Source organism: Macaca fascicularis, chromosome 1 (assembly GCF_037993035.2).
Source record: "Macaca fascicularis isolate 582-1 chromosome 1, T2T-MFA8v1.1".
In the NCBI taxonomy this organism is placed as follows: domain Eukaryota; kingdom Metazoa; phylum Chordata; class Mammalia; order Primates; family Cercopithecidae; genus Macaca; species Macaca fascicularis.
In genome coordinates this window covers 2,006,845-2,034,673 of record NC_088375.1, presented here as the reverse complement: position 1 = coordinate 2,034,673, position 27,829 = coordinate 2,006,845, and the positions used below count along the sequence as shown (strand labels likewise).

The 27,829-nt window shown below is 42.9% G+C and overlaps 1 protein-coding gene and 1 pseudogene across 3 annotated transcripts; one reads left to right on the top strand and one right to left on the bottom strand.

Moving 5' to 3' along the window:
• Positions 1-161: 161 nt before the first annotated feature.
• ZNF670 (zinc finger protein 670) lies at positions 162-26,125 on the bottom strand. 3 transcript variants are annotated; one of them, XM_045390731.3, is made up of 5 exons: positions 25,955-26,125; positions 18,149-18,282; positions 6,862-6,988; positions 6,271-6,331; positions 162-5,226 (listed from the first exon to the last, which is right to left on the bottom strand). In XM_045390731.3, exons 3-5 carry the CDS (start codon positions 6,893-6,895, stop codon positions 4,248-4,250), a joined length of 1,074 nt encoding a protein of 357 aa, XP_045246666.1. In that variant the 5' UTR covers positions 6,896-6,988; positions 18,149-18,282; positions 25,955-26,125; the 3' UTR covers positions 162-4,247. The 3 variants fall into 3 exon arrangements, with proteins under 3 accessions (XP_045246666.1, XP_005539643.2, XP_045246664.1); XM_005539586.5 differs by lacking the exon at positions 18,149-18,282; XM_045390729.3 differs by lacking the exon at positions 18,149-18,282 and having other exon boundaries at positions 162-5,223.
• Positions 10,377-11,876, top strand: LOC123572925 (DNA primase small subunit pseudogene; annotated as a pseudogene).
• Positions 26,126-27,829: the final 1,704 nt, after the last annotated feature.

The following is a 27,829-nucleotide window of genomic DNA, read 5'->3' as shown; positions in this document are numbered from 1 at the left end:
AATAATAATAATAATAATAATTCTTCTTCTAGGTTTATGTTTGAATTAACTCCTTTGCTGTGTCATATGGGTGCCATGGTTGTTTCTCCCCAAAGCAGGCTCACTGTGTACTGTTATCAGCTTGTCTGAGTATGATGAGAGAGAACACATTCATGCACATATTACATAAGTTGATTTATTATTTATAAAGGCATCAAAGAAGATGAGAAGTCTAAAATTCAATGTGATGTGGTCACCTAAGGTTCAGAGAAGTTGCCTGGAAGGATGGAATTTTGACTGCATGTGCCCCACTTGCAACACAGTTAAGAGACTCCAGAAAATAGCCCAGCCCAGGATCCCCTGACTCACTGAGCAAAGTGTTGAGACATTGTATTTCCCGTGAAGACTCTAAGTCTGGGCTGTTCTACCATTCTCTCCTGATTTCAGAATGCTGCATTCCCAGCACATTCTACACTTATTCTTGAGAACTGCAAGTAAGAAAGAGGGTAGAACTGGGCCAGTCCAATACAACTTGGAGGATAGTTCTCAATCCTTAACAGTGAGGCATCAGGATATTTGTTGTGATAGAAACATAGGCAGCAGCAGTACAGAAATTTCAGTGTCCTAGTGGCCCATCTGCTATTAGGTTGCTGGACCAGAGCATGACACATGACTGCTTTTCTCTTCTATGAAAACTGCTTCAGACGACCTTTTAATTCTCATGCAAAGGAGCAGCATTTGATTTATCGTTAGTGTGGGCAATCTGTATGGTTAAAGAAAACAGTTCAGGAGTCCATCAACTGACACTGAAGACCACCCAATCCTCCAGTGAATGCCATTCAATCTTGCTGGTGTTAACAACATACAGTAAGGTCATTTTGACTAAGGCCATCTAGGTTGCAAGGTTAGGCCTTTGGCATGCTGATCAGTAGTGCTAAAAGAAGCCCATACACTAGATGGAGGTTCTGCAATGAAAGAGGCTAATGTCAAATGCTTCTTCCCCTTTTCTTGACTCATCGTGCCTGGACCATGAGGCACCATGGATGTGCACCTCATCAGAAGAATGCACATAAAAGCAGCAGCACAAGAAACACTCAAGGCCACTAGTCTTGCACAAGTCATCTTGTTAGACAATTAGGTGACATGCTTAATTCTCCCCAGCATGGGGACATTCTTCCTTTCTGCAACTTCACACACACAAAATCCCTGGCGCTGTCCCAAGTGTACAGTAATAATGTTCACATGGCTACTCCAAGCATCCAGTGATGGTAAGCAAACGAGATGCAGCTACCACAGAGCAACAGTCTGACTTTTGATAATCAGGAATGAAGAACCCAGTGGTGAAGGTGCTGGGTCACTGCCTCAATGTGGGGTACCTTGGAAACTGCCTGCCAAACACAGGTCAAGGTGGAACATACCTCCTGCTGGGGAATGGCCAGTTAACCAATCACATCTAGGAGTTGAGAGTTTTACTGTGGGATGAGGTGGCAAATGCTGATAACGCAAAGTGCTGTGTAGACCAAAGTGAAAGTCCATCATCAATTGCTGGTTCTAATTTGGGTGATTTCTGTTACATTATGGAACCAGTTAGACAAAAGCAGGTAGTTAAAGCTGAAAAGATATCATCAGTCATTGTTGGTTCATTCTGTTGGTAATGCCAGTTGTTTCCACAGTCTCATTGGTGACAGAAGAACTAGGACCCTAAGGCTACTGGGAAAAACACGTGACACCCATGACTGTACAGATAAGATTGAGAGCAGTTATCAGTTAGATATACTCATAGACAAAAGAGGGAGGGTACTGTCAATGAGGCTGATCCACATAGGACTTGCACTGGCGAGCAGATAGAACAAACAGGGTGTAAGGGGAATGCTCTGTAGTATCTAGAACATGAGATGCTTCTTGGTTCTCATGAGGATGCAAGTGGTTTGCTTAAATGAATATGTGGAATGGTAGGCAACTGAAATATGTTAGACTACAGACTGGTGAGAACAAAATAGTATAATGCCATAATCCTGTAATATACAATTTATTGTAGTGCTAATTACATATAATATAAACTAGTTATGCAAAATTCATACTAACTTACAAAACTGTACTATACTACATATTATATAGCTATGTATACACATATAAGTATACATGTAGACATTCTATATATACTAGATGATGCTATACTATATGGTATACTAGGGCACACCAATTTGACTATAAATCCAAAAGGCCCCAACAATACACTAGAAAATTGAATGTATCAATATGGATTGAGTGTTTCTTATCTGAAATACTTGGGAACGGAAGTGCTTTGGATTTCAGACTTTAAAAATTCTTGGAATATTTGCAGAAAACTTTCTGGATGAGCATCCCTAATCCAAAAATCAAAATCCTCTAATGAGCATTTCTGTTGAGCATAAGGCTGGTGCTCAGTTTTTGACTTTGGAGCATTTCAGATTTGGTAGTTGGAATCTGGGCTTTACAGACGTTCAACCTGTAGATAAAATACTTATATTCCATGATGAAGACAGATTTCACCCCAATGACCGTATTTGTATCTGAAAGCCAGTTAATGTGATAGACTATTAATACAATGCCAGAAACCACAAATCATCTCAATAGATGCAGAAAAAAACATGTGATAAGAGTTCAATACTCCTTGACCATGAAACAATAAATAAAAAACACAAGAAAACTTCCTGAGCCTGTGTGAGAATATTTCTGAAAAATCCACAATATGCTTGATGGTAAGACTGAATGCTTTCACACTCAGATTAGACAAGCACACTGTCCAATCACAGTTCTCTCTTCTTAATTCAAAGTAAAAAGTAGGCCAGGTATGGTAGCTCATGTCAGTACCCCCAACATGTGGAGAGGCTGAGGCAGGAGGACAGCTTGAGGCCAGGAATTCAAGACCAGTCTAGACAATACAGCGAGATCCCATCTCTGTAAGAAATTTTAAAAATTATATAATTAGCTGGGCATGGTGACATGTGTCTGTAGCTCCAGCTACATAGGAGGCTAAGGTGGGAGAATCACTTGAGCCCAGGAGTTTGCAGCTGCAGTGAGCTATGACTATACCACTACACTTCAGCTTGGCTGACAGAGTGAGATCCTCTCTAAAAATAGAACATTTTTTTAAAAAGTGAACTATGCAAATAACAGCCAATAATGACAAAGAATAAAGGAAAGAAAATGAAAATAATACTGTACATGAGACTATATAAACTTCACATACATGCAAATTAATAACAATTCTTTATTAGCAAAGAAAATAGAAGAAAATCTTTATAACAAAAAAGTAGCTTTCCCATAAAAAGGCAGAATAAATATATAGATATATATATACACACACACATATATATAAAATGGGGGAGGAATAACCAAAACTTGCCACATAAGATCAGTAAGAAATTTCCAACAATTAACAAGAACTCATTTTTCAATGGTCCATTAATCAGAGAACAATTAAAACAACCACATGGAAATTAAAATTGCCAACTGTCAGAAATACATTTCAACTCAGTCTAGGGATCCAATACATTTTTAAATAAATAGACAAAAATTATGTTAACTGATGAGAAACAAAACAAAACACAGCCTATTAAGCTCATGTACGATGGCTTATAAAGTATCTATGAAATTGTCAGCTCCATGACTCCTTGCAAAAAATTGAAAATCTAAAGTATAGACACCTTCTTTAACAATGAATCACTGATAAAAATATATTTGTAAGTGACTGGGAAAATTAAGTGCTTTAACACATTTTTGGTATTTTATGAGGTTCTTTCCCAGGATGAGTTCTTCTAAGTTTTAGAAGGGAACTAGGAAAATTGCAACATTCTAATCTTCCTTACATGTGTTGGATTTCTCTCTATTTTAAATTTTAAAAAAATTAAAAACTCTGTCGCCCAGGCTGGAGTGCAGTGGCACGATCTCGGCTCACAGAAACTTCTGCCTCCCTGATTCAAGTGATTCTCCTGCCTTAGCCTCCTGAGTAGCTGGGACTACAGGCGCGCGTCACCACGCCTGGCTAAGTTTTGTATTTTTAGTAGAGATGGGGTTTCATCATGTTGGTCAGGCTGATCTCGAACTCCTGACCTCGTGATGTGCCCACCTCGGCCTCCCAAAGTGCTGGGATTACAGGCGTGAGCCACTGCGCCCGGCCTGAGTTTTTAATTTTTTCACGTGCTCTAACGAAACTAGAGTAAATGAAAGCTTTAACACACTTCTTACATTCACAGAGGCGTTTTATTGTTGGTTTTTTTTTTTTTTTACCACATATAAGCTCTTTTATGCTTTCGAAGGGAACTGGAACAACTGAAGGCTTTACCACATTTCTTACATTCATAGGGTTTTTCTCCGGTATGAGTCCTTTCATGGCTTCGAAGGGCGCTGGAAGAAGTAAACGACTTACCACATTCCTTACATCCATAAGGTTTCACTCCAGTGTGAGTTCTTTCATGCTCGCATAGGTTACTAGAATATTTGAAGGCTTTACCACACTGTTTACATTCATAGGGCTTTTCTCCACTGTGAGTCCTTTCATGGACTCTGAGGACTCTGGAACATCTAAAGGCTTTGCCACATTTTATACATTCATAGGGTTTTTCTCCAGTATGCGTTCTTTCATGTATTCCCAAGTAAGTGGAACGACTGAAGGCTTTGCCACATTCTTTACATTCATAGGGTTTCTCTCCAGTGTGAGATCTTTCATGTTGGCGAAGAGAACTGGAAAAAGTGAATGATTTACCACATTTCTTACATGCATAGGGTTTCTCTCCAGTATGAGTTCTTTCATGTTCACGAAGATAACTTGAATAATTGAAGGCTTTATCACAATGTTTACATTTATATGTTTTCTCTCCAGTGTGAGTGCTCTGAGGCATTTGAAATACACTAGGAAAATCAAAAGGCTTCTCATACACTGGACCCTTATAAGGCCCATTACTAGTGTGTGTTACCATGTGTCTGTCAACACTGGTGACAGAGATAAAGGCTTTCCCACATTGTTTGCATTGATATAACTTCTCTGGACATTCCTCACACTCAAATAGTTTGTTTCCAGTGTGAGACAGGATGTGCCTATGAAGGGCTGAATGACATATGAAGACTTTTCCACACACACTGCATTCACATGGTTTTACTCCAGTAGAAACTTTCTTATTCAGATTCAAATTTGAATCCTGGCTGAAGGTTTCTCCATATTGACTGCCTTCTTTAATTTCAAACAATCTCTCTACCACATGACTGCTGTAAAAATGATAAACACATCATTAATGGTACATTTATTCATGGTTTACATTGCTACTAATACCAGGGAAAATGCAAGTTTCCTGCCATGTCTAAATTGTTTTAAAGTAAATAAATTAATTACTGTTTAAGACATGGGCCCCCCATAAAAAAGCTATTATCTTTTTTTTTTTTTTTTTTGAGACGGAGTCTCGCTCTCTCCCCCTGGCTGGAGTGCAGTGGCACGATCTCGGCTCACTGCAAGCTCCGCCTCCCGGGTTCCTGCCATGCCATTCTCCTGCCTCAGCCTCCCAAGTAGCTGGGACTACAGGCACCCGCCACCGCGCCCAGCTAATTTTTTGTATTTTTAGTAGAGGCGGGGTTTCACCGCGGTCTCAATCTCCTGACCTTGTGATCCGCCCGCCTCGGCCTCCCAAAGTGCTGGGATTACAGGCGTGAGCCACCGCGCCCAGCCCAGCTATTATCATTATTATCACAACTGTGATCGTCACATGTACAGTATTTTAGTGGTGTTTCCAAGTAAAATGTTCTGAAAATACTGAACATCCATGTTACATTCAGGTGTGTTTTTTGCTAAGACTTTTCTGGAAAAAAAACAAAAAACAAAAAAAATTTCTAGTGGTTCTTATTTGTTTTGTCTGTTTATTATTATTATTATCATTATTATTATTATTATTTTTGAGACAGAATCTTGCTCTTGCTCTGTTGCCCAGGCTGGAGTGCAATGGCGTGATCTCAGCTCACTGCAACCTCTGTCTCCCGACTCCAAGCAATTCTCCTGCCTCAGCCTCCTGAGTAGCTGGAATTACAGGCATGCACCACCACACCCAGCTAATTTTTGTATTTTTAGTAGAGACGGGGTTTCATCATATTGGTTAGGCTGGTCTCGAACTCCTGACCTCACGATCCACCCGCCTCAGCCTCCCAAAGTGCTGGGATTACAGGCGTGAGCCACCGCGCCCAGCTGTTTTGTCTGTTTTAAAAACTTATGACATGCTAAGATTCCCTCAAGGGGCATTTTTTGCTCTTGTGAATGCAAATTACCTTAGATTTCTCCCAGGATTTTTGAAGTCATCTTGGATATTCTGGTCTTCTGATTTGTTTCCTAAAATGTACATCCATAAGATTATTACAAATGATTAGAAACTTGAAAAATTGCTAGATTCAAGGTTCACTATACACTGTGACCATGTCTAATTTTTTTCACCAAAGTACTCCCTTTTCACACGCCAAATCAGGAAACATTCATGACAAAGAAACACTTGTTTTTTCTTTTCTTTCTTTCCTTCTTTTTTTTTTTTTTTTGAGGCAGAGTCTTTCTTTGTTGGCCCGGCTGGAATGCAGTGGCTCAATCTCAGCTCACTGTAACCTCCACTTCCCGGGTTCCAGCAATTAACCTGTCTCAGCCTTCTAAGTAGCTGGGATTACAGGTGCTTGCTACCACACCTGCTAATTTTTGTATTTTTTTAGTAGAGATGGGGTTTCGCCATGTTGGCCAGGCTGGTCTCGAACTCCCGACCTCAGGTGATCCGCCTACCTCGGCCTCCCAAAGTGCTGGGATTACAGGTGTGAGCCACCGCGCCCAGCCAAAACACTTGTTTTCTAATCAACTACATGAAAAAGTGTTATTCTTACCTACGGAAGCCAGGTTCCTAAAGATTTCTTGCATCACATCTCTGTAGAGATTCTTCTGAGAAGGATCCAGCAAAGCCCACTCCTCCTGGGTAAAGGCCACAGCCACATCTTCAAATGACACTGAATCCTAGAATATCACACATATGCGGAGAGGAGGATGGCTTAGACAGACATGAAGAATCTATATTCATCTCATAAAATCGTAACATAATTCTGTAGACTTCAAACATTTCTTCCATGACTTGGTCATCAGAACTTTACTCTCTGTCTGCACTTACTGCTTCCCACTCAACATTCTTCATGCTAAAATGAACTATTCAGAAAGTCAATAGCACAGTGGGAACACCTTTCTCATTGGTAGGTGGAGGGAATAAACTGTGCCGTAAGAAATGAGGTCACCCCTAATTTCTACGTGTAGATTTTATCTTGAGGGCCTCTTATAAAAAAGTCATGCTATCTGTTGCGTATAACAGTTAGTGTTAAGTCTTAAGACTACATATCCTTAGAAATACCTGCTCACAAAGTCTGACCTTTTGGTGTGAGAAAATAAGATGTTTTTGAGGGATCTCATCACCCTATGTGAACAATATGTAAACAATCTTATGCAAACAATATATTTATTATTCGCTGAACTCCAGCTTTGTTTTGTTTCTGAAAGCCTACTACTTTACTCCATTCTTGCAGTGGTACCTAGGGTATCAGCTCTGGAAAACACTCTGAGCATTAAGTCTCTAACGAGCATTCTTGGTAAACAATATTTCTCATATGCTGTTATAACTTGTTAATTGGAGAAATGAGGCATCAACGTGATTATAATAAGAAAATATTTGGGCCGGGCACGGTGGCTCACGCCCGTAATCCCCGTACTTTGGGAGGCCGAAGCAGGCAGATCACGAGGTCAGGAGATCCAGACCATCCTGGCTAACATGGTGAAACCCCATCTCTACTAAAAATACAAAAAAATTAGCCGGGCGTGGTGGCGGCGCCTGTAGTCCCAGCTACTCGGGAGGCTGAGGCAGGAGAATGGCGTGAACCCGGGAGGTGGAGCTTGCAGTGAGCTGAGATCGCGCCCCTGCACTCCAGCCTGGGCAACAGAGCGAGACTCTGTCTCAAAAAAAAAAAAAAAAAAAAAAAAGAAAATATTTGGAAGCTTGCAAGTAGTTTACTCCAGACCAAATTAAATCTAGTTGTAAATAAGACTGATAATTTATCTTTAATAACACAAAACAATTTTAAAATTTCTATCAGATAACAACAAAGTGCAATGGAGTAAGCAGAAAGATAGTACATGTGCTTAGAAGAAACTCAATGTCATCAAGATATCACCTCTTTCAAATAGCCTTAAAAAATTCCATCAATCCCCAAAACAGACACTTTATTAGCAACTGAAAACTACTTTTCCAAACCTAATAAAAAAAAGTCTAAGAATTGTTAAAGTCTTCCAAACAATAGGGCAATGGCTTCCTCACCATGTATCAGAAATTTTCAAACTATAATATTCAGGATGGCATAGTATTAACATGGAGATAAACAAATAGTCCAAAAAGGAAAAAAGTTTTAAATAAGCAGAAATTTTATATGTAAAGTTTATTGATGACAGAGCATTCCAGAACAGTGGAAGAAATCAAAAGCACGTTAGAGCAAACTGGTACTAACTGAAAAAGTACACTGCATTCCCCTCCATTCCATGAACAATAATCAATTTCTTTATTTCAAACGTGAAAGACAAAACTAAAATACTTGCAGACTTCAAAGGAAAATAGGAGTATTTTTGGACAGAAAAATGGGCAGAATTCATTTAAATAGAAAAAAAAATAAAGGAACTGACGAATTCACATATATTAATATTCAGGAAATTAAAAGGCAAAAAGCAGTGGGAAAAAACTGTAATACATGCTATATAAAAGAATTAGGCCGGGCGCGGTGGCTCAAGCCTGTAATCCCAGCACTTTGGGAGGCCGAGACGGGCGGATCACGAGGTCAGGAGATCGAGACCATCCTGGCTGACACGGTGAAACCCCGTCTCTACTAAAAAAATACAAAAAAAAACTACCCGGGCGAGGTGGCGGGCGCCTGTAGTCCCAGCTACTCAGGAGGCTGAGGCAGGAGAATGGCGTGAACCCGGGAGGCAGAGCTTGCAGTGAGCCGAGATCTGGCCACTGCACTCCAGCCTGGGCGGCAGAGCGAGACTCCGTCTCAAAAAAAAAAAAAAAAAAAAAAAAAGAATTAGTATGAAGTGTAAAAATGAACATGATTGAAAAGTGAGAAAATAAGCAAAGCATACTTAAAAGAAGATGAAAGACCATCTATTTTTTAAAAAGTCAACTTCCTTGGTAATGAGAAAATAGAAAATAGGTGCCTGACATTTGAAATTGACTAGAAGAAAAAAATCAACTCCATGTGACGACGGCCATGGCAAACGGGTTACTCAGGAAGAAAGGAGGAGTCAACTGATACTCTCCGCTGCTCTAATTTGAATTTACCACAATGTGTAGCCCATTAATTTTTCTAAAATGTCCAGAGAACTTACTGTGCATCTGCACTTGGAAATGTGGCATAAAATTATAGGAGCATTATTTTTCCAAAAAAGCAAAAAAACAAACAAACAAACAAAAAACTTGAAAAAGCCCGAACATCAGAATCATTAGAATGCACGGCTGAATTCAATGGTCCACAGCCTCAGGCACTAGCATGTGTGCAACATAATGACACAAGGAAATCACCAAATAAACCTTTTTGTTTTAATTCCATTCATACTCATTTACAGAAAGTTCCAGTAAAGCAAAATGGAACTGAAAAATTACCGATGATAAAAATGCAAAAAAATAGCCAAAGAATCACAACAGTGGTCAACTAAGAGACAAGTCCAGGTGAAACTATCAGAAAACTCTTAAGGACTGTACGGGGCCCAGTGAAGAATCAAAGTTGCTTCAACTATTATTACTAAAACTCCTGACAAATGTTTTACTCATTCTTACTATATTTCATAACAGAAAACTTAAAAATTAATTAAAATTTAAAAGAACGCAATTTTTCTGTTTCTTTGTCTTATAACATGGTGATCTGAGTTGTGATTTACAGATTTCACAGAAATAAGTAAATCGAGCAGCACAGCTCACAGTGCTAGCTGCTTAGTGAGCAGCTAAAGTACATACCAGATCCCAGGCGGCAGAGCCGATTAGCAAGTCATTGCAAGAGAAGACAGAACCACAGGGTGGTGGGCAATGTCTGAACATTCTGCTAGTGGTACTAAGTGCGATGGTCAAGTGCAGAGATGTGTTTGGAGAGGGTAGGAAATTATTACTCAGAAAATTGACCCTTGTGGATCCATCAGGTCAGGCCTTTCAAGATGGTTTGATATGGTTTGAATGAGGAAGAAAAGGAGCCAGGCCTGTGTTTTCTGTTGAAGGTAGGTGGAAAGCTAGGGTGAGAATTCAGTTTCAAGGTAAAAGATTTACATGGTTTCAATCTGCTGCCAAAACCCAGAGAGAGCACCCAGGCTTGTTTTCACCATATCCTGATGTGAGGTCAGAAGTAGAACAAAGAAAGTTTAGGATTAAAAGTTGACAGCAGTCAATTAAAAGAAAAAGATGGAGACAGACACTTCTGATTTCCAGTCAAGCAAGGCATAAAAGGCAATGGTCAAGCTTCCTGGGTTGAGTTCTCAGCTCCACGAAAATGTCTGACCCCACCAAGCTGCCTGAGCTATTTAAACGTTATTACCAGAGGCTCTTTCCCTATTCTCTGTACTGTAACTGGCTCAACTGCAGCAGCGTGGTAAAGAATTACTCCCAACGCTGTGAATTTTCATTCACATTGAAAGATGACATTTACATTCGATACCAACCCTTCAACAACCAGAGTGATCTGGAAAAGGAGATGCAGAAAATGAATCCATACAAGATTGATATAGGCACAGTATATTCCCACAGACCCAATCAACACAACACAGTGAATCTGGGAGCTTTCCAGGCTCAGGAAAACGAACTGGTGTTTGACACTGACATGACAGACTATGACAATGTGAGGAGATGCTGTAGTTCTGCAGATACATGTTCTAAGTGCTGTATCCTCATGACAACGGCCATATGCATCACTGACACAGCACTGAGGGAGGACTTTGGATTTAAGCATCGTCTCTGGGTATATTCTAGAAGTAGGGGGGTATATTGTTGGGTCTGTGATAAATCAGAAAACTGTCTTCGGTGGTACATTCTGGGATAGTTGAGTATTTGAGCCTTGTAAAGCATGGTCAAGATGTTAAAAAGAAAGTTCAACTAACTGAAAAATTCACCCTTTTGTCAGAAAATCTATAAACATAATAAAAAAAAAACTTTGAAGACTATGCCTTGGTTAATCAAGATATTCTCAAAAATAACAAAAGCTGGGATAAGATTTTAGCCTTTGTTCCTCAAACAATTCAGGATGAACTTCAACAAAGCTTCCAAAAGTCTCACAATTCACTTCAGCACTGGGCGCACCAGCAGATGTCAGAACAACATCAAAAATGAAAATGTGGACCTGGCTGGAGTGGGAGATTATGCTCCAGGACTGTTTCCACGATGGGGTATCAATGTCAGCAAAGAAATCAATCATTTACCGAAGAGCCCTTTTAGTGTTCATCCTAAAACAGGTCGCATTTCTGTGCCTACTGATTTGCAGAAAGTGGATCGGTTTGATCCACTTACTGTTCCAACCATAAGCCTCATCTGCCATGAACTGGATGCCTCTTCCACTAATAAAGAGGAAAAAAGGAGAATTAAGCTGAATCTGATATTAAACATAGAACCAGAGATTCTAAGACCAGTCTGGTACCTTATGTGACAGTTTTTGAACAATTTCTTGAAAACCTGGGTAAACCCTGAAAAAGAAAACTTCTTAAGAAGAGTGATTTACAAAAAGATTTCAGAAGACAATGCTCCTCAAACCAATGTGGGTATCTTCTGCCTTCAACCAAGGATCAAATGCTCCAAGAGCCATTTAACAAATACAGCAGAACTACGTATGTGTCTTAATGCTCAAAGTAAATTTTCCTTTGCTTGAGAAATAATTTATGTTGAAAAGATTTCCTGAGACCACCAAAGGAAAGTGTCAAGGTTCATAGAAGGAGCAATAAAAGGAGAAATAATTGGGGAAAAAAACCCAAAACAACCCAAAAACCAAAGGCAACATTCGGGCTATTATTAAAGAGTCTTTAACAGATGGTGGTAAGGTAGTGCAGAAAATGGAGCACCTACACACTGCTGGTGGGAATGCAAATTAGTTCAGCCATTGTGAAAAGCGGTTTGAAGGTTTCTCAAAAAACTTAAAACAGAACTACCATTTGACCCAGCAATCCCATTACTGGATACAGACCCAAAGGAATATAAGTTGTTCTTTTTTTTTTTTTTTTTTTTTTTTTGAGACGGAGTCTCGCTCTGTCGCCCAGGCTGGAGTACAGTGGCCGGATCTCAGCTCACTGCAAGCTCCGCCTCCCGGGTTCACGCCATTCTCCTGCCTCAGCCTCCGGAATAGCTGGGACTACAGGCGCCCGCCACCTCGCCCGGCTAGTTTTTTGTATTTTTTAGTAGAGACGGGGTTTCACCGTGTTAGCCAGGATGGTCTCGATCTCCTGACCTCGTGATCCACCCGTCTCGGCCTCCCAAAGTGCTGGGATTACAGGCTTGAGCCACCGCGCCCGGCCGGAATATAAGTTGTTCTACCAAGAAGACACATGCACTAGTATGTCCATCACAGCACTATTCACAATGTCAAAGACACACAATCAATCTAAATGCCCATCAATAGTGGACTGGATTTTTAAAAAAGTGGTACATATACACCATGGAATACTATGCAGCTATAAGAAATTAAATCATGTCCTTTGCATAAACATGGCTACAGCTGGAGGCCATTATCATAAACAAATTAACGTATTAACAGAAAACCAAATACCACATGTTCTCATTTATAAATGGAAGCTAACTGTTGAGTATACATGGACACAAAGATGGGAGCAATAGACACTGGGGCCTACCTGAGAGGGAGAATGGGAGGAAAGTGAGAGTCAAAAAACTACCTATCAGGCACTATGCTCACTATCTATGTGACAAAATCATTTGTGCAGCAAAACAGAAACATGAAATTTACTCATGTAATAAATCTGCATATGTACCCCCAGAACACAAAAGTTAAAAAAAAAGCAACATTCACATTCACAATAAAAGGCAAATAAATTTAACTAAACAACTCTAAGATTAACCATTAAAGAACTGAGTTCCCAGTAAAAACTACCAAGCAAAATATAGAGAGACCGAGAGGCACATCCAGAGAATTAACACTTAGTTGATGAGAAAACTGTAAGAATCCTCTGCGAGTAGCAGTACATGTATAGGAAAAACCAAACTGAAATTGGTGAGCTGCTCAAGTTCGAGACATCTCCTGGGTGCCCAGGCTTAGGGATCCCCACTAATGTATGAGTTTTACATCCAGAAACATTACCAGTTGATATGGTTTGGTTGTGTGTTTCCTTCAAATCTCATGTTTAAATGTGACCTCCAATGTTGGAGGTGGGCCTAGGGGAAGGCATTTGGGTCATGGAGGCAGACATCTCATAAATGACTCAGTGCTGTCCTTGAAGTAATGAGTTCTCTGTTGGTTCACAGGAGAGCCGGGTATTTAAAAGAGGCTGGAACTTCCTCCTCCTCTCTCTTCCTCCCTCTCTCACCATGTGGCTTGCCTGTTCCCCCTCTGCCTTCCCTCTGAGGCATCACCAGAAGCCAAGCAGCAGATGGTGCCACGCTTGTGCCGCCTGCAGAACCGTAAGTCAAATAAACCTATTTTCTTTAAAACTACCCCGTCTTAGGAATTACTTTATACCAACGGAAAAATGGAATAATACAGAAAATTGGCACTGCGGAGTGAGGTGTTGCTATAAAGATACCTGAAAATGTGAAAGCAGCTTTGTAACTGCGTAACAGGCAGAAGCTGGAAGACCTTCAAGGGCTCAGAAAAAGACAGGGAGATAAGGGAAGTTAGAACTTTTTAGAGAGTGATTCAATGATTGAAAGCAAAATGTTGACAGAAATATGGATAGTGAAAGCCAGGCCAATGAGGCCTTAGACGGAACTGAGAAAGTCTTGGGGAGCTTGAGCAAAGGTCACCCATGTTACACCCCAGCAAAGACTGGGCTGCATTGTGTCCATGGCCTAAGGATTTGCAGGAGGTTTAATTTAGGAGTAATAACTTAAGAGTCTCCAGAAGCAGACATTCCTAAGCAGCAAAGGATTCAAGAGGTGGTATGGTTGCTTCTTTGCTCCCACAATCAGAAGTGATTTAAAGTTGAAACGTGATTAAAAGAGAAGCAGAGCATACAAGTTTGGAAAATGTGCAACCTGGCCCTGTGGTGAAGGAATCCAAGCAGCCTGTGGAGCAGCCTGTGGAGCAATGACTTGGAAGACAAGAGTTGCACAACTAAAGGGGAACCAGGTACCAGCAGCCACGGCACTAAGAAAGACCTGTGATGCATTTCAGGAAACTCTGTGGTGGCCCCTCTCGCCACAGGCCCAGGGGCCTAAAAGGAAAAAGTCTGGGGTACCAGGTCGAAGGCATCACTGCCCTGTGCAGCCTTAGGACACTGTTCCTTGCATTCCAGTAGCTCTGGTTCCAGCTTTGGCTAAAAAGGCCCCATATACCACTTGGGCCACGGCTCCGGAGGGCACAAGCCATAAGCCTTGGCGGCTTCCACTTAGTGTTAAGTCTGCAGGTGCATAAAATGCAAGAGGTTAAGGAGGCTTGGTAGCTTCACCTACATTTCAGATGTTATCAGGAATGTAGGTGCCCAGGTGCCCAGGCAGAAGCCTGACACAGGGGAGGAACCCCCATAGGCAGCCTCTACTAAGGCAGTGCCAAGAGAAACGTGAGGATGAAGCCCCCACACAGAGTCCCCACCATGGCACTGCCTAGCGGAGCTGTGGAAACAGAGCTGCTGCCTTCCAGACCCCAGAATGGCACAGCCACAAGCAGCATGCACCTGAGCCTGGACACACTGCAAGCATTAGACTCTAATATGTCAGAAGTCACATGGGCTGCACCCAGCAAAGCCACAGAAGTGAGGATGCCCAAGGCTTTGGGAGCCCAATCCTTGCATCAATGTGCCCAGGATGTGCAACATGGAGTCAAGGGAGATTTATTTGGAGCTTTAAGGGTTAATGTCTGCCCTACTGGATTTCAGAGCCTGTTACCCTTTCTTTTGGCAAATCTCTCCCTTTTGGAATGGGAAGGTTTAGCCAATACCTGTGCCACCACTGTATCTTGGAAGTAAATAACTCTTTTTCTTTTTAATCTTACAGGCTCATTGGTGAAAGAAACTTTCCTTGAGTCTCAGATGAGAATTTAAACTTTTGAGTTGATGCTGGCAAGAGTTAAGACTTTGGGGAACAGACTGGGTGCAGTGGCTTATGCCTGTAGTCCCAGCTACTTGGGAGGCTGAGGCAGGAGAATTACTTGAACCTGGGAGGCGGAGGTTGTAATGAGCCAAGATCGCACCATCGCACTCCAGCCTTGGGGGACAAGAGCAAAACTCTGCCTCAGAGAAAAAAAAAAAGAAAAGAAAAAAAAAGACTTTGGGGAACTATTAAAAAGGGATGAGTTTTGCAAAGTGAGAAGACATAAGATTTGGGGTGCAAGGGGTGAAATTCGGTTTAGATGCATGTGTCCATGAAGTCTTGCTTTGAAATGTAACCTTCAGTGTTGGAGGAGGGCCTGGGGGAGGTGTTTGTGTCATGGGGGTTGAACCTTCATGAATGGCTTGATGCTGTTTTCATGGTACTGAGTGAATTCTCACTCTACTAGTTCACATGGGAGCTGGTTGTTTAAAACAGCCTGGAATCTCCTTCGCTCTCTCAGCATGTGACATACATGCCCCCTCTGCTTTTGGCCATTAAGTAAAAGCTTCCTGAGGCCTCACCACAAACCAAGCAGATGCTGGTGCCACACATGTACAGTCTGCAGAACTGTGAGCCAAATAAACCTCTTTTCTTTATAAATGACCCAGTCTCAGGTTTTCCTTTATAGTAATGCAAAACAGACTAATACACCAGTGAAGATCACGGAAAAATCAGTCTCAGATTCCAGAAGGAGGAGAAAGTAGACATTTTTATTCACGCCCAAATAATTATCTTCTTAATATTTCTGCATGCAAAATAAACAATTTCTCAAAGGCCTAACCAAATGAAATTTTACCAGAGCTAAACATGCTGTGGTAAGAGAAATACCCATCCTCCTATCACCTCTATTTAACATGGTAAAGAAGGTGCTACCAGGAAATCAGTTAGAAAAACAAATTCCAGAATTTACAAAGCAGATATAGACAGTACTCAGACATGCACCGCAACTGCACATACAGGTGGGGACACACACACACAGATACACAAGCTCACTAACCCTCAGAGGCAATGGCCCAAAGTCACCAATGGATTCTAAGAGAGACACAACCAGCTCAGACCTCTGATCTCTTCACCACCTTTCCCTCTCTTTTTAGCAAGACCACCATCTGAATTATTTTGTATGTTACTTGTATCTTTCCTCTCCTGTTTCCTAGAATGTCAGCCTCAAATGGACAGGGATGTTTATTGAGTTTGATTCACTGTCACACTTATTAAAAGGTCTGTTACACAGCAAGACATTAATACTTGATAAATAATGGCTCTCAAACATACAAATACACATACACACTGCTTTTACAAAGATCTTATAATCAGCTCACTCTCACTTAAGTTTCACAAAGTGAATTGTTCTCAACTCCATTCATGCCATAGAGAAGATATCTCCTAGAAGCCAAACCAATTCCAAAAGGTTTACTCAAATGAGTTAAAAATATAGATCCACATGGTAAACCCTGTCTTTACTAAAAAAGATATAAAATTAGCCGGGAGTGGTGGCGGGCGCCTGTAATCCCAGCTACTTGGGAGGCTGAGGCAGTAGAATCGCTTGAACCCGGGAGGCGGAGGTTGCAGTGAGCTGAGATCACGCCATTGTACTCCAGCCTGGGCACCAGGGCGAGACTCCATCTCAAAATATACATATAAAATATAAATAAATAAATATGTTCACACAAAAACCTTCACAAGGACATTTATGGCACCATTATTTGTAATTTTCAGAAGCTGGCAACAACCAAGATGATGTGTTCACCAAAGTCAGAGGTAAAACATACACAAAACTAAATTCCGGCCGGGCGCGGTGGCTCACGCCTGTAATCCCAGCACTTTGGGAGGCCGAGGTGGGCGGATCAAGAGGTCAGGAGATTGAGATAATCCTGGCTCACACGGTGAAACCCCAAACCCCGTCTCTATAAAAACATTAGCCAGGCGTCGTGGCGTGCACCTGTAGTCCCAGCTACTCTGGAGGCTGAAGCAGGAGAATCGCTTGAACTCGGGAGGTAGAGGTTGCAGTGAACCGAGATCGCACCACCATACTCCAGCCTGGGCGACATAGACTCCGTCTCAAAAAAACAAAAAAAAACAAAAAAACAAATTCCACTTCTATACTTGAAATATATGAAAATTCGAGTAAAGGAAACAAATCATTTACAATAGTACATAAAGAATAAATATACAGAAATAAACTTAAAAGAAGTAGTACAAAACTTCTACTCTAAAAACGACAAACCTTGTTGAAAAAGCTGACGATCTAAATGAATGGAAACTCATCCCATGTTCATAGCTCAGTAGGCTTAGTATTATTAAGATGGTTATACTCCCCAGAACACTCCATGTATTTAACACAATCCCTGTCAGAGCTCCAGGCAACTACTTTGTAAAAATTGAAAACTTGATGCTCAAGTTCATATGGAATTGCAAAGGACTCAGAATACCACAACAATCTTGTAAAAAAGCAAAGTATGACAACTCACACTTTACAATTTCAAAACTGCTTCAAAGTAACACTAAACAAGATAGACTGTTGAAATTGCACAAAGAAAATCATATAAATCAATGAAATACATCAGAGAGTCTAGTGAGAAAGAAGGCAGCAAAATGACAGAGCAAGCATAGCCAAACACCTGTCCCTCCCCAAAATATTTAAACAACAGGCAGAATTGTTAAAAACCTCTCAAAACTCTTAAAAGCCATCAAAGGCTTTGTAGCAAACATGCAAATATAGAATACAACACAAAAACAAAAAGCAAAAAACCACAATGCCAAAAGCAGGAAAGCCTGATCAAGATTTTCCTTTTCCTTGCTCCAATCCCTCCCCAATGTGGTGCCAGTCTTGAAGACAAAATCACAAGTTTGCAGTGTGGAACCTTGGTCGTTGGTTTTACAGGGAGTAGAGATGAAATATACAAATTACTGCATGGTTATGATCCAATTTGGCTGGAGGCTGCCAAATCTCTAAAACAAGACTCTCTTCTCTGTTCCAAGTAAGGCAGAAAGCAATCTGTGTGAAAAACCGGAAAGAATTACGTAAACAAAAAGTATGCTGCCACCTGAAACAACAGACTGCGCCTGACACATACAATAGACCACCTACAACCCAGGAAAAAGCTGGAGTAAAAATTTCTTTCAGAGAGTAGAGTACTAAAAAGCACAGGTATACTAGGGAATTCAGGAAACTGTGTGTCTGCCCAGAAGAACACATAATTTTTAGAAAAGACCTGAGAAAACCTTATTTTTAGCACCAGATAATCTTTCTTTTGTGCTCTGTTTTTAACTTCAGTAGGTTTTGGGGGAGCAGGTGGTGTTTGGTTACATGGGTAAGTTCTTTTGTGGTAATTTCTGACATTTTAGTATGCCCATCAACCAAGCAGCATACACTGTACCCAATGTGCAGTCTTTTATCCCTAACTCCCACCCATTCTTTCCCCTGAGATCCCAGAGTCCATTACATCATTCTTTTTTTTTCCTGAGACGGAGTCTCGCTCTGTCGCCCAGGCTGGAGTGCAGTGGCGCAATCTCGGCTCACTGCAAGCTCCGTCTCCCGGGTTCATGTCATTCTCCTGCCTCCGCCTCCCGAGTAGCTGGGACTACAGGTGCCCGCCACCACATCCACCTAATTTTTTGTATTTTTAGTAAAGACAGGGTTTCACCGAGTTAGCCAGGATGGTCTCGACCTACTGACCTCGTGATCTGCCCACCTCGGCCTCCCAAAGTGCTGGGATTGCAGGTGTGAGCAACTGCGCCCGGCCAATTCTTTTTTTTTTTTTTAAACAGGGTCTCACTATGTTGCCCAGGCTGAAGTGCAATGGTGCAATTACAGCTCACTGCAGCCTGGAACTCTGAGGCTCAAGTGATCCTCCCACCTGAGCCTCCCAAGTAGCTGAGACCACAGCTCCACACCACCACGCCTGGCTGGTTTTTTTTTAAGTTCAGGCAGTGCCTCGTAACGTTGCCCAGGCTGGTCTCAAACTTCTGAACTCAAGTGATCCACCCACATCAGCCTCCCAAAGTGCTGAGATTACAGTGGTGAGCCACTGTGCCTAACCTTATTATTTCTTTTTTTTTTTTTTTTTTTTTTTTTTTTTTTTTTTTTTTGAGACGGAGTCTCACGCTGTTGCCCAGGCTGGAGTGCAGTGGCACGATCTCGGCTCACTGCAAGCTCCGCCTCCCGGGTTCACGCCATTCTCCTGCCTCAGCCTCCTGAGTAGCTGGGACTACAGGCGCCCGCCACCGCGCCCGGCTAATTTTTTGTATTTTTAGTAGAGACGGGGTTTCACTGTGGTCTCGATCTCCTGACCTTGTGATCCGCCCGCCTCGGCCTCCCAAAGTGCTGGGATTACAGGCTTGAGCCACCGCGCCCGGCCACCTTATTATTTCAAATAAAAATTAATATATACTTAAAAAAAGAAACCACAAGCCAGGCTCGGTGGCTCACGCCTGTCATCCCAGCACTTTGGGAGGCCGAGGCAGGAGGATCACCTGAGGTCAGGAATTCGAGACCAGTCTGGCCAACATGGCGAAACCCCGTCTCTACTAAAAATACAAAAAAATTAGTCTGGTGTGGTGGTGCATGCCTGTAATCCCAGCTAGTCAGGTGGCTGAGGCATGAGAATTGCTTGAACGTGGGAGTCGGAGGTGGTGGTGAGCCAAGATTGTGCCATTACACTCCAGCCTGGACAACAAGAACAAAACTCCATCTCAAAAATATATATATATAAAATATATAGTATATATTATATATTATTTATAAAATATAACATATAAAGTATATATTATATATTATACAAAATATGGTATGTATTTATAATTATATAAATATATACTATATATAAAGAAATCACACAAAAATATCTTTTCAGCACAATATTTATGGTATATTAATAGTAACATTAAGCTACTAAAAACTCAAGAGGTAAAACTATGCAGCCATAAAAAAAGAGCAAAATTGGCCGGGCGCGGTGGCTCAAGCCTGTAATCCCAGCACTTTGGGAGGCCGAGGCGGGCGGATCACAAGGTCAGGAGATCGAGACCACAGTGAAACCCCGTCTCTACTAAAAATACAAAAAATTAGCCGGGCGCGGTGGCGGCGCCTGTAGTCCCAGCTACTCGGGAGGCTGAGGCAGGAGAATGGAGTGAACCCGGGAGGCGGAGCTTGCAGTGAGCCGAGATCGCGCCACTGCACTCCAGCCTGGGCTACAGCGTGAGACTCCGTCTCAAAAAAAAAAAAAAAAAAAGAGCAAAATTCTGATTCATGATAAATAGACAGTTAATCCACAAAGAATAAGAAAAAACAATCAGACCCGTGGTCACATCTCTGAGCAGAAGTTAGAAAAGATCAGAACACCAGAACTGCACAAGGTCTGTTTATTCACCTGGAGAGTGAGCCCATGACTTTATGGGTTTTTTTTTTTTTTTTTTTTTTTTTTTTGAGACGGAGTTTCGCTCTGTCACCCAGGCTGGAGTGCAGTGGCGCGATCTTGGCTCACTGCAAGCTCCACCTCCTGGGTTCATGCCATTCTCCTGCCTCAGCCTCCTGAGCAGCTGGGATTACAGGCGCCCAGCACATGCCCGGCTAATTTTTTGTATTTTTAGTAGAGACGGGGTTTCACCATGTTAGCCAAGATGGTCTCGATCTCCTGACCTCGTGATCCGCCTGCCTCGGCCTCCCAAAGTGCTGGGATTACAAGCGTGAGCCACCGCGCCCGGCCTGTTTTTTTTTTTTTTTTTTTTTTGAGACTGAGTCTCGCTCTGTCACCCAGGCTGGAGTGCAGTGGCCGGATCTCAGCTCACTGCAAGCTCCGCCTCCCGGGTTCACGCCATTCTCCTGCCTCAGCCTCCCGAGTAGCTGGGACTACAGGCGCCCCCACCTCGCCCGGCTAGTTTTTTGTATTTTTTTTAGTAGAGACGGGGTTTCACCGTGTTAGCCAGGATGGTCTCAATCTACTGACCTCGTGATCCGCCCGTCTCGGCCTCCCAAAATTCTGGGATTACAGGCTTGAGCCACCGCGCCCCGCCGAGCCCATGACTTTACAATTTATTCCAAGAATTATCTATGATTTTTTTCAAGTCATATCACTCAATTCACTCGTTTTCAATCAAGAGAATCAAAATCTCACATTCAAATCATGGAATAAAATTCTTAAATACTTGCCCAAACTGGAATTATGTCCCAGCAAGATTTTATAAAGACGAACCCCATGCTCAGTAGGTTAAATATGTTCCAAGCTTGGGGACCACTCTCAAAGTGGAGATACAGCCCAAGGTGGTTCATTCCTAGGGAATGAGTGAAGGAAGCCTGAGCGATCGGAATTTAATTCTGGGTGCTCCATACCCATTTATCCCCTGCAGGTGAGGAAATGCTCTCTTCTCCAGGTCTCAATTCTCACCAGTGACCACACACTCTCCCAGAGTCCGGTGAAGACTCTGATCTGTGAGTCTTCTGAATTTTTTTTCTGAAGCCAAAATTTTTTTCTGAAACCAAATGTGTGGACTTCGCTGAACACCAACCAATTCTCCAACACCTACTAACTGTCCAACAATTAAATTCTGACACCACTCAGAGTCAACGCGTACCCCACAAGCTCACAGATCAGTGCCACAACACTGCCCACAGTGCACTTGCCAGTGGCAAGCCCTAGGGGCCCATCTATCCTTCTGAGCAATTGCTTGTAAGTCAGAGGTTCCCATCACCCCTTCCTCAAGTTTGATAATGTGAAAAAAAACTATGCTCAAAACTCAGCAAAAACAAGTTACTGATGTTTACCAGTTTATTATAAAAGATATGACTCAGGAACAACTCAATGGAACAGCTATAGAGGACAAGGGAATGTAGCAGGTGAAGATGGGGTGAGTAGGTAATCCTGTTAAATATCTGCAACTTAAAAAACAAACAACAACAAAAATATTCTTTGTGTTCTCCAGGAACAGCTTAGTGAAAACAAACACCTTCTCAGTATGACTTAGATGATGCTTCCTTTACGTATAATAAAGCCAGAAACAGACAATTTTTTTTTTTTTTTTTTTTTGCCTCTTAACTAATTAGCTGACTAAATTTGTCTTCAGTGGTCAGAACAAAATACTTGTTAACCAAATTTTACTTAAGTTTCCCTCCTTCCCTCAGGCCCCTGAACTCTGATACACCCTCAGTCTGAGTCAACATACAACCCTGTTTTATTCCTCTCCTGTGAACAGGCTGACAGGCTGACCTCAGGGTGAAATGTTCTCTGATCTAGAATCCATCTGGCCCTCTTCTTCTCCGCTTTTTTTCTAATCTAGTTTGCTCCTTCCTAAGAAAGCCCTTTTTTGCCTAATCTTTAACATGCTTGCCGCTGTTATACGTGGTTTTTCCTCATTGCGATACTTCAGAACAAACTCCCTTCTCATATAATTCTGAATTTACTTTATTGCAGCAGTTCACCACCTTTCTGGCATCAGGGACCAGTTTCATAGAAGACAGTTTTTCCACAGATGGTGGGGATAGTTTCAGGACCACACTGTTCTGATTGTGAGGCTTCCCCAGCCATGTGGAACAGTAAGTCCTTTAAATCTCTTTCTCTTATAAATTGCCCAGTCTCAGGTATGTCTTTATCAGCAGCATGAAAACAAACTAATACACATTCTCAAAGCAAAGCCCTAGAATTCCCTTTCAAATCTTCCTCAAAAAAGAACAGACTTGAGAAACTTACTACACTCACTCTTGGGAAGAAAAAGGTTAACAAGAATTTTTTTTTTTTTTGAGACGGAGTGTCTCTCTGTCGCCCAGGCTGGAGTGCAGTGGCGTGATCTCGGCTCACTGCAAGCTCCACCTCCTGGGTTCACACCATTCTCCTGCCTCAGCCTCCCCAGTAGCTGGGACTACAGGCGCCCGTCACCTCGCCTGGCTAGTTTTTTGTATTTTTTAGTAGAGACGGGGTTTCCCCGTGTTAGCCAGGATGGTCTCGATCTCCTGACCTCGTGATCCGCCCGTCTTGGCCTCCCAAAGTGCTGGGATTACAGGCTTCAGCCACCGCGACCAGCAACAAGAATTTTTAACAAATGGAATATGAATAGATTTTTCTCCCACTGAAATCCACCTCTTTCTTGTCTCTTTGGAAATAATTTTTTTAAATCTTTCAAGCTCTATGAATAAAACATTTTAAAGTTAACGAAAAACTGAAACTGAACTAAGTGAATAAATCTTTTCAAGGCAATAAACTCGGAGAGGTCAGGCTGACAGAACATAGACATCTCCGGGTCAAGTGTCAAGTCGGGACACTTTATCACTTTAGATACCCTCACAGGCCCATTCTCCTCACAGAAATACTCAATGATCATCCTCCCAGGAGACACTGTACTGTGCCCCATTATGTGCTTGAATTTTTTTTGTTTTGTTTGAGACGGAGTCTTGCTCTGTCGCCCAGGCTGGAGTGCAGTGGCGTGATCTTGGCTCACTGCAAGCTCCACCTCCGGGATTCACACCATCCTCCTGCCAGAGTAGCTGGGACTACAGGCGCCGCCACCACGCCTGGCTAATTTTTTGTATTTTTAGTAGAGACGGGGTTTCACCGTGTTAGCCAGGATGGTCTCGATCTCCTGGTTTGCCCACCTCGTGGTCTGCCCACCTCGGCCTCCCAAAGTGTTGGCATTACAGGTGTGAGCCACCGCACCTGGCCTGTGTGCCTGAATTTCTAAGCCCTTTTCTGCCTAAACTTTAACATGCTTGCAGCTCTTATACCTGGTGTTTTTCCCCCCATTGCAATATTTTAGAATAAACTCCCTTTTTTTCTTTTGAGACTGAGTCTCACTCTGTCTCAAAGGCTGGAGTGCAGTGGCACCATCTCAGCTCATTGCAACCTCCACCTCCTGGCCTCAAGCGATTCTCCTGCCTCAGCATCCCAGGTAGCTGGGATTACAGGCATGCACCGCCAGACTGGGCTAATTTTTGTATTTTTAGTAGAGTCAGTGTTTTGCCACACTGGCAAGGCTGGTCTCCAACTCCTGACCTCAAGTGATCCACCCCCCTTGGCCTCCCAAAATGCGGAGATTACAGGCGTGGGTCACGTCCAGCCAACTCCCTTCTTACATAATTCTGATGATGGTGCTTTTCTGGTTCTTGCACTACCTCACTGGGGGAGGGGGATATTCCTTGTCCTTTGAGATAGTTTTTCTCCTTTTCCAAGTCCGAGAAAATCCAGAGGGCAGGAATCATTTCTAGCTTTTTCCCTTAATACCAGCGTCTGATTGGCTGCCTAACAACATGTCTCCAAGGAATGATGAAAACTAGGGTTGGAGGAAGAAAATCCTAATGCACCAGGGACTTGTGTTTTAAACGAAGAGTATACTAGGAGACGTCTCTCAGCTCCAGGGCACCCAGATGCTGCCTGGAGAGGCTCTACTCCCATATTTTAAACTGTCCTCTGGGAGGAGATGACCCAGGAGAAGGTATTCATTAGACACTCCAAGAGATCTGGCCGCTAAACAGAGGACCAAGAAAAGATATGAGGGTGCCTGAGGACATATCACCCTCTAACGTTTCCAAAGGGGAACTTCACCCCAAAGACAATCTGGTAAGATGTGCACACTCAAAAAAGATAAAACTAGGAGATGCACAAAGACTTTTTTTTTTTTTTAACAATTGTCAGGTGATTATTACTGCTTTCCACTCATATGTAACGTTCAGAAATATTTTACGAGCGAAAACAAATATTTTCAAAACGACTCACTACTCTGAAAAAAAACCAAAAAACACTGCATCTGTCTGAAACGTACAATAAAAGACAAATACTTGATAATGTTGCATTTGAATGTAGGAAAAGAATTGGAAATTTAGGATTTTACTACAAGCCCCAGAAGAGTTAGGCTGTGGAAACACGGTCGCTGATGTGAGATCCTGCTAGCCATACACTTAGAAATGTGGAGTTTATGTTAAAATAATTAAACACAGGTACCAGGGAGACTGAGGTGGGAGGATCGCTTCAGCCCGAGTCTGAGACTCCATCATATATATGTACATACACACATGAATGAGTAACCAACCAACCAAAACTAACTCATGCTTGTCTTGTAAATTAATAACTTAAAGGCAAACAAAACAGCCTTAAGCAACCACGAACCCACCAATTAACCTCTGATGACATAACCAGGAGATACCTGGCGCACAGTCTATGTGGGGTGACTACACAACTGTGCACAATCAACCGTTTAATTGGGTTTGCTTCTGGGTTCCTTACAAAAGCCCTTCCTTCCCCAAACCACAAACCACGCTGGGCGGCTTCCTAACTCACGACTCTCTGCTCAAATAAACTCTTTAATATCTTAACGGCGCCTCAGTTTTTTTCTAACAGGATAAAGGAGGTTTTGGAGACTTCACCGACCACAGCTCCTCCCACGCAGGAACCCCGAACCCCAAGTCGGGACTCTCCTCTGAGGACCCTCCCGTCGGCTCCGCACGCTCCGAGGGAGACGCGGGTCTGCAGGCGCAGAGCTGCCCAGAGAGGTTCCGGGGCGGGCCGAGGCGGCGGGGCAGGGACAGGCGGCCCAGGGTCCGGCTGCGGGTCCAGCCCCCCATCCTGTGCCACTAAGGCCGCGAGGCGACAGCGGAAACTCGGGTCGGCACCGCGGGGAGGTCCGGGTTCGCCACAGCGCTTCCTGCCGGTTCCCGCTTCCCCCCTCGAGACACTGGCGGGGACACTCACCATTTCCCACTCTGCGGTGTCTCGGGTCTTCCCTAAGGACCTTCCAGGACCTGCAGGTCCCAGAGCCGCAGAGGCTGCCGCGGAACCACTTGGACCTCCCAGGGATAAGGGGAAGGAGCGGCGGAGACACACCGAGCTCGCCAGGGTCTCGCTGCCCAACACAAAAGCCCCGCCAGGGCCCGGAAGTTGCCCCCTCCTTTCGCCGCGCGCTTGAGAGAACGGTCACCTTCCCAGCGCCCGATTGGACAGGGCTTTAGGCCCCGCCCCTTCAGCCCTGAGTGACCGGAGCTGCCATCAGACAAAGCGCGGAGTGAGGCCGGTTCTTTCCGTGCGGTCCTTTTCCAAGGCGTGGATTCTGCCCAGTGCTGAGACCTGGCGCCCCCTGAGGGACTTTCCCATTCAACCTTGTACACAAGGTTATGTCCATTTATGAGTAGTAGTTGTGATATTTATGATTGGAAACACTATGATGACAATTATTCTAAAATTTCAGATTTCACAGCCTTCCTGACCTCTTATCTTTTGAGGAGGCAGCCTGAATTTTTTTTTTCTTGTTTCTAGTGGGATTAGAGGCAGCCTGAATTTTGAAAAGAGAACGTCCTCTTAGGTAGCAATGCCCAATAGAAATAAAATGTGAGCCACGTGTGTTCTAGTAGCAATAGAAAAGAAAAAAATACGTGAAATTGATTACAATGATTTATTTAACCAAATATAGCAAAAAATATTGTTTCAATCTATGATCGATGTTAAGTTCGTGCCTAATTGAAGAGACTACCCAAACAGGTTAAGTGTGAGCAACAAGGCTAGTTTATTCATTCGGGTGCGAGCGGGCTGAGTCCGAAAAGAGGGTCAGCGGAGGGTCGTGGGATTGGAGTTAGTTTTATAGGTGAGGGGTCAGCAATGGAAAGTTACAGTTAGGGGCCGTTTATTGCGGGCAGGGGAAGAATGTCACAAGGTACATTGTCACAAGAGGGAGGGGTCACAGTGTCACTAGGCTGATCAGTTAGGGTAGTGCACGTCACAATGGTAGAATGCTGCGAGGTTGGCTAATCAGTTAAGACAGAAACTAGCCCTTTTTCTTCCTTTGTGGTTTTCCTGTTGTCCCAGACTTTCTGGCTCCAGGAGACCTTCTGGGTGTATACATGTGGGTCATGTATACATGGCTTGACCATGGCGCAGCCTGCTCAGAGGACCTTACAATCGATATAATATTATTATTATTATTATTATTTTTTTTTTTTTTGAGACGGAGTCTCGCTCTGTCGCCCAGGCTCTTTTTTTTTTTTTGAGACGGAGTCTCGCTCTGCCGCCCAGGCTGGAGTGCAGTGGCTAGATCTCAGCTCACGGCAAGCTCCGCCTCCCGGGTTCCCGCCATTCTCCTGCCTCAGCCTCCCAAGTAGCTAGGACTACAGGCGCCCGCCACTTCGCCCGGCTAGTTTTTTGTATTTTTTAGTAGAGACAGGGTTTCACCGTGTTAGCCAGGATGGTCTCGATCTCCTGACCTCGTGATCTGCCTGTCTCAGCCTCCCAAAGTGCTAGGATTACAGGCTTGAGCCACCGCGCCCGGCCTTATAATGTTATTAATGAAGTTAATTTGGGTGGGTGCTAAATCTTTCAGAATCACTCTCTGTATTAAGCTTCCGGCATGCTTCAATTCAGACTGCACATTTGGATACACGTGTCTGGTTTTACCACTTTATTTTAAGGTTGTTCGATGGGTCCAGGAATGTCTGCCTGTTCCTTTCATATAACTGTTCATTATTTATTGATTAGTATTTCTTAATTTCACTTATCTCAGGGAGAGTTGCCAAATAGTGGTTTTCTAGTTATTTTCTCTACAGGTATTAGTTCTCATTTTTCTATTAAAAATTGCGT